Source organism: Mixophyes fleayi, chromosome 1, assembly GCF_038048845.1.
Source record: "Mixophyes fleayi isolate aMixFle1 chromosome 1, aMixFle1.hap1, whole genome shotgun sequence".
Classification (NCBI taxonomy): Eukaryota; Metazoa; Chordata; class Amphibia; order Anura; family Limnodynastidae; genus Mixophyes; species Mixophyes fleayi.
Window position 1 is genome coordinate 463376685 of NC_134402.1, and position 7301 is coordinate 463383985.

The 7301-nt window shown below is 43.8% G+C and overlaps 1 protein-coding gene across 1 annotated transcript; it reads left to right on the forward strand.

Annotated features, from left to right (window-relative positions):
• The first annotated feature begins 3821 nt into the window (after nt 1–3821).
• Nucleotides 3822–6055, forward strand: LOC142095129 (endonuclease domain-containing 1 protein-like). The gene is made up of 2 exons (XM_075177981.1): nt 3822–4121; nt 5194–6055. Exons 1-2 carry the CDS (start codon nt 3822–3824, stop codon nt 5731–5733), a joined length of 840 nt encoding a protein of 279 aa, XP_075034082.1. The 3' UTR covers nt 5734–6055.
• The last annotated feature ends 1246 nt before the right edge of the window (nt 6056–7301 follow it).

The following is a 7301-nucleotide window of genomic DNA, read 5'->3' on the forward strand; positions in this document are numbered from 1 at the left end:
CTGCAACTGACAGATTTATATTAGTGTGACAGGATTGACGCCTATGCCATCCTGTCTGTTGTTGCGAGGACGGCTGGGCTTACTTTGCCACCGTTCCCTTTCGTTATTTCGAATACGCCCCTCCTGCCGCAGTGGGAGGGGCCTGCTGCCACCACTGAGGTCCTTCTATGGCACTCAGAACCACGTTCCTTCTGGGTCACTGACGCTGCTAGCGTGTCCTTGCTGGTGTACCTGGGCTGGTCCTCCTGACCTCTTACTATGGATCAGGGATGCTGTGGATGGATCCCCCCTGGCCTATCACACTAACCAGGGCTGCAGGTAGCAGGCGGGCGATGGTACTGGAAGCGCTTGGGTCCAAACCGCAGACACAGCCGGAGAACGGATTAGATTTTAGGGTCTAATCTGTAGATCACCGGAAACAGCAATATTGAAGATGTTTTCAAGCAGTTCTTTGAAGCAGAGTGATGTTTTATTGCTCAAGTGTCCTGACAAGGACAGTCCCACTGATTTAAGGTATCAGTGGTCAGATCAGATGAAGTCAGAAGAATGATTACATGCTCCCAGAGCACATCTTTTATACAGTTCAGAAATAGTCTATTTTTAGAAACAGGATATACTCTATTCATACAAACATAGGTTTACATACATTGCAAAGTCACTAGTATTTATACTTAGCTTTAAAATTTATACTTAGCTTTAAAATTCTTAAATCCCCTTGCTGTGATTTCCTGCACCTTTGAGATGCAGGAAATGTGGCAGCACGTTTTAAATTAAAACCTTCCTGTCTCCAAGTTAAACCTCACACATCAAAAGATGTAATTAACACATGGCCTTTCTTCAGATCGTTCGGAATTCATATTCACACAACAACAAAAGGGACATACAACAAGCTAGTTTCCCAAGCCACAATACCCCAAAGACTTGGTAAACACAGGCTCATTGTGTCAGATATATGCATCAGAAATAGGCATTTCCTACAGCAAAGTTAGACAAAAGACAAATTTCTTCCCTGGTCTCAGAAATAACGACCACCTATCCCACAATATAAACAATATCAAAAAATAAGTGCAAATGCAATTACATAAATAGTGCCCTGCGCTATTCGCTTTAAATTAATTTTCACCAAGTTATTTAACAGTGATCCAGTCACAATTAGTTTGGTGTGTAATAGTGGTATTCAATACATTTCACTCACTACCATTGCACCTAGTTAGTTAGATGGACAGCTGTGCTTTGGCTGTCCTTTGCGATCCCACTTCAAACAGCACTTGTGACACAGGAACCCCTCTGGTGACGCAGACACGAACTTCTTGTATAATAATAATTTTCCTGTCGCTCAACCGGCCACTGTCTGTCATCGGTTGCACTGCACAAGTGCACAATTCAGCTTTATATACTTGACTCTCCTCCCACAGTCCTAGCTTGATGAACAGGTGACACTCCAATCCTTGCATTTAAAAGGGAGTTCTTTGCCAGTGTTCTGTAATTGTTATTCACTGCTGACAAACCATCTCAGTTTTGCTGTTAGCTGTGGAAAATTACTTTCAAATCATATTTAAAGCATGTAAGTTAAATCACACTGTATACTTTTACTTTGTCACACATCTTATTATTATCATTTATTTGTTAGGCGCCACAAGGTTTCCGCAGCGCCGCACATAGTACAAACAGTAGACTACACAGGGTATAACAGTACAGAACAATAAACAAAAAGTACCAATACTTCAGAAACTCCAGGCAGGCAGATGCAATAAGCACGGAGCAGAAGAACAGGTATGGAGACAGGAGGGAAGAGGGGCCCTGCTCAAGCGAGCTTACATCCTAAGGGAGGGTTAAACAGACCAGGCACAAGAGGAGCCAGTTGAGGGAATGGGAGAGAGGGGAGAATGAGTGGAGGAGATGGGGGTTTAGTGGATGTTGGTAGGCTTTGAGAAAGAGGTGAGTTTTGAGTGCACGTTTGAAGGAGCACAGAGTAGGAGAGAGGCGGATGGAGCGAGGGAGGTCATTCCAGTGAAGGGGGGCTGCATGGGAAAAGTCCTGGATTCTGGAATGGGAAGAGGTGATCAGAGTGGAAGAGAGGCGGCGGTCATTGGCCGAGCTCAGGGAGCGGGTGGGAGCGCAGGGAGCGGGTGGGAGTGCAGGGAGCTTATACCTGTATACCTTAACCTAGGTGCACTGCTATACCTGCGTGTAACCCTGTCTGCAACCTTTACCAGCAGACTGTCAGCTGAACACCTAACTCCTCTCTTACAGGCCTGTAACAAATCACTCACTTTGTCACAATAGTTTTAATATATATTTATATATTGAACAACTTACCATCTACCTGAATCACTTTGGCTCCTTTTTATCCCCAACATCGACCCCTCATCTACTAGTTAAGTCCCCTCTCCTATGTGTTTACACCTCACTCCACCTTTTATATTAACTTCTGGTCCCCTCACCTGATATTAGGATATAGCAAACTAGATTGTAAGCTCTCAAGAGGCCAAGCAACAGTTTTACTTAACAATGAAACAGTACTGAAAGGTCCACAGGGCAATTACAAGTCTTAGCTGGAATTCCTCATCTAGACAAGATCTCTGAGGAAACCACTACCATTACTCAGTGTGCATCTGTACTTTGTACAAGTCGTATATACCTCCCAACTATCCAGATTTAGGTGAGACAGTCCCAATTTGAGTGCTGTTAGGCGCCGTCCTGCTCTCCTACTTGTTACAGGGACAGACACCTTCTCTCCTTGGTAAGTGTGTGCCCATCACCTAGCAACAGGACGTGACTTCCAGGTACTCCGGGCATACAAGCCCGTTGCCAGGGAATGGGATGCGTTTTTGACTTGTTGGCGGTCAGCTAGTGTTACGTCACTGACCACCAGTACTGCTTTAGATAGGGGTACATTAGGAGGACTCTGGCACTGCTTCTCACAGCTTAGATCAACCCACCTTGATAGGGTCCCCGATGAACACTGGGGCATTAGAATCCCCACCCCTTTGCCCATTAGCGTCAATTACTAGTAGCTAACTTGTCCATCTTTTCTGGTGGTTCATGACAAGGACCCTGTCCTACCATCCTGGTCAGGACCGCTTTATCCCGCGGGTGTGAATGTTGGGAGGTATTGTCTGTTCACTGCCACCGGTGCGCACAGCAATAAATTTTAAGATGGTAGGGAGAGAACACAAGGCTGCTTAGAACTTCAAAAGCACTAGGCACATCCCTGGGGGTGTGGTCCCACCTAACATGTTTATGGACATTCCCTGGGTGCAGTGTTCAGCATTATATAACTATATATATAGGGTAGCACAGTGATTAGAACTGCTGCCTCATAGAACTGGGGTCATTTGGTTCTATTCCAACCAGAGCCTTATCTGTATGGCGTTTGTCTGTAGTTCCTGTGCTTGCGTGGGTTTCCTCCAGGTGCTTCAGTTTTCTCCCACACCCAAAAACATACTAGTAAGTTAACTTGCTTTTGACAAAAGCTGACCCTAGTGTGTCCGATGGAGAATTTAGACTGTAAGCTCCAATGGGGCAGGAATGTGTGAATGATAAAATTTTCTCTGCGTAATATGGTGGCGCTATACATAAACTAATAATATTAACCCTCTTCTATTTGATCAATATTGTATTGTGATCCTCTTATAGGCCTTGTACTTTGTGCTTCTTGATATATTTAGCCTTGTTTATCGCCTTTGCACACATTCTTGATCAGTCCAGTGGATGGTGAGAAGAAATTCTGTTTGATCATCTGTTACTTGGTCTCCATGACGTGTGCTGACAATTTGTATATGAATGAAGTGTGAGCTCTTAAGCCGTTAATTAGCAAAATGACTTTCCTGAAGCTGTCTCTTACCCTTCTTGTGCTTTGCTCTTGGGGGTTCTGTGAGGTCTTGCAAGATTTCTCTGATGTCTCAGAATGCCAGAAGTTCTTCTACAAGGGACAGGAGCCACTGGGAATGGCCTCCAATAGCACTGCCAATATCTGTCAGCGCCTGCAAGGGTCGTATCATTATGCCACCCTGTATCATCGCATAGCTCGTGTGCCCATTTACTCCGCATACATCCTGGAGATATCCACCACCTCCCGCCCTGATCTCTCCTCAAGCAACTGGTACTTGGAACCTATGGTAAGAACTTAGAGTTGTTGATAAACCAATGTAGTCTTAATTTACCTTTAGACAACTTGAATTAATTGGTTTGCACATGATCATCTTCATTTTTAAATGCATTGGTTTCTTTCTATTTCATCAATGCCTTTATATCATCCTGGTACAATTCTAAACCTGTAAACCACAACCTGCATCAGTATTTCTAGTTGTATCTCTAACCCACAACCTGCATCGGTACTTCTAGTAGCATCTGTAACTTGTAACCCAAGAGCAGGGTTCCCCAGCAGCACAGAGTGTATCAGGAGATGAGTGATGTGTTAGTGAGGACAGGGCTGCATGTGACAGTGACATGATGTGAGGAGAGGAATGGAGGCAGCAAGAAGTCACAGACTGAGAGTTATATAGTGGAAGGAGCAGGGTCCCCCAGCAGCCCAAAATATATCAGATGAGTGATGTGTTAGTGAGGACAGAGCTAGATGGGACAGGGGCAGCGACATGATGTGAGAAGGGGAATTGAGACAGCAGTTATATAGTGGAAGGTGCAGGGTCCCCCAGTAGAACAGACTAGTGCTACAAGGCTCCTGTCTTATTGATTCAGGGCAGCACAGTGGCCTAGTGCTTAGCACTTCTGCCACAGTACTGGGGTCATGAGTTCAATTCCCAACCATGGCCTTATCTGTGTGGAGTTTGTATGTTCTCCCTGTGCTTGCGTGGGTTTCCTCCAACACTCCATAAACATACTGGTAGATTAATTGGCTGCTATCAAAATTGACCCTAGTCTCTCCCTCTCTGTCTGTCTCCCTGTCTCCCTGTCTGTGTGTCTATAGTAGGGAAATTAGACTGTAAGCTCCAATGGGACAGGGACTGATGTGGGCGAGTTCTCTGTACAGCGCTGCGGAATTAGTGGCGCTATATAAATAACTGATGCTGCTGCTGAGGTTGTGGTGTCAAATGCTCCTCTAGATGAATCATGACTCATACCTCTGATTTGGAGGCGCAGGTTATCTTGAAGTGTTATTTCCTTTTAGTTATGGACTAATGTGTTATCAACATTACTTTCCGCCTTCTGACGATACCTTTCTTTCTACAGTTGGCTGGAATCACTCAAAAAGACATGCTACAACCATCAAATACAGAAATGCAGGCAAACATGGAATACACAATAGAAAGTCAAGCGGTGAATGATGATTATAGAAACTCCGGTCTTACCCGTGGCCATGTTAACCCAAGTCAACACCACAGCAGTGCGTCTCAGCTCTCCACGTTCACATACACCAATATGGCGCCCCAGGAGTCCACATTTAACAGTGGAACATGGAATCAATATGAAACCTTCCTGCGTGACAAGATTCTGCCTTCCTGCACTCAAACACATGTCCTTAGTGGGGTTATCCTCTCTGGGTTCACTCCTGTGGAGGGAAAGTGGTTGCGAGGCCGTGTTAATGTACCCAGCTTTTACTGGAGTGCATTTTGTTGTGTGAAAGCAGATGGTACAAAGAGGGCAGAGGGCAGATTGGGCAGGAATACAAGTCCTTATGATGTAGTCACAGAAACTGTCCCCGACCTGGAAGCTGTCCTGAGCAAAGCATATGGGAGAGAAGTGTCATTATTTTATCAGGGCTGCCAATAATACAGAAGACTGAGTAGATGGATGAAGTCACTCGTAGTCCTCCTTTACCTGCCAATAAGTCTAGATGGCATTGATTGTTCACCATTTCCTTTATGTTGACCAACACATTTCACCTAAATTACAATATGGGCTCCTAAGGTCTACTCTCAACACAGCATTATCCATATTGAAAGTGATATTACCAAGCAATCTAAACTATGCCTTTAATTTTCACTCCACTGTCTCTGACATGATTCCAACAATGCCTAGATCACGCCTTCCATAATACAACCAATCCATCGCCGCATGAGCCATATTATTCCTCTTATTCATCCGTTGATGTCTACCCCAAATACATTGGTGATTCTGTAACGTCCGCAGACACCTTGTGCCGATGTTATGGCTGTAATCTGCGCTCACCCCATAGAGGGAAAAAAAAAATAAGCTGAGACTTCTACCGTAATTTCCGAAAATGCGCCCAGTCCAATGTCCGCGCACCACATCTCAATTGAATCTCCCCCTATATGTCCAACATCATTCCTTTCTGAAACAAAGTCGGTCTCTACTGTGCTCACTCAAATGTCTCAATAAATCAGGTTTTTCTGCTTCAAGTGAATCTATTATTCTTCGTGTCAGAAGGCTGGTAGATCTGTAGAAAGGCAACATATGCTCTGGGCAAGTGTTTAGACAGCACTCTATTCCGTATTTAGCACAGGAATGTCTTTATTATGTATTATATTTAGAGATAAGTATGATCTAAAATGGGCAGTGTCATGATATCTTGGAGAGTGGCAATGAATGGGGCCAAAAAAATGTCCTATGTGGGAAAAGAATTAAAAGACAAGTACTATGTATTCTGGTAATGTGTGTGGTACAAAACATCGCTCAGAGCTTGTGCTAGCACCAAAGACAAATTAACGTGGGTCGTATAGAGACATGTTAAGGAATTATATAATGCTGATGCTTTACCATTAAAATTTCACAGCACAGAAACATTTGACCTAAGGAAACTAGATAGATTAGCACTTCTGAGAAAGAGCCTTTCTGATATTTTAGTTATTATCTTCTATTTGTAAGGCTTCTGCAGTGCCGTACATAGATGGTTAGACCATAAAACAAAATGACAAGATTATTGTGGCTGGATCACGTAGAAATAACTCTTTGGAGATATTTATTTTGATTAGGAATGCAGTGCACCTCTGTATATAATTGCAAATGTACTGATTTTTTTTATATTGTGTTATAAAAGTCACCCCCCCTGTGACTTCAGGCTAAGGGGGTGTGTTGGACACTCACACATCAAATGGTCTAATTAGCATGGGGGACTTTCTTTAGAAAAGTTACAAAAATCCAATTTTCTTCCCTGGTATACTGTCTCAGCAATCAAAGCAGTGTGTAACTGTTATTATTAGGACACTCGAGCCAATAAAACATTGCTTCAAGATCCTGCTTTGATGTCTACTTACCCTGCTGTATTTCCTGTAACCTGCAGATTAGACCCAAATCTAATGCGGTATCCGGCTAATCTGAGGTCAGACCAAGTTTTCCAGTACCAACGCTCTTCCCGCTACCCTGCAGCTCTGGTCAGT

Bases quoted from the DNA above. Each gene is read 5' to 3' on its own strand.
- LOC142095129 (XM_075177981.1), top strand. From the start codon at position 3,822: ATGACTTTCCTGAAGCTGTCTCTTACCCTTCTTGTGCTTTGCTCTTGG. The intron at 4,122-5,193 runs GTAAGAACTTAG...TTCTTTCTACAG, and splicing joins ACTGGTACTTGGAACCTATG to TTGGCTGGAATCACTCAAAA.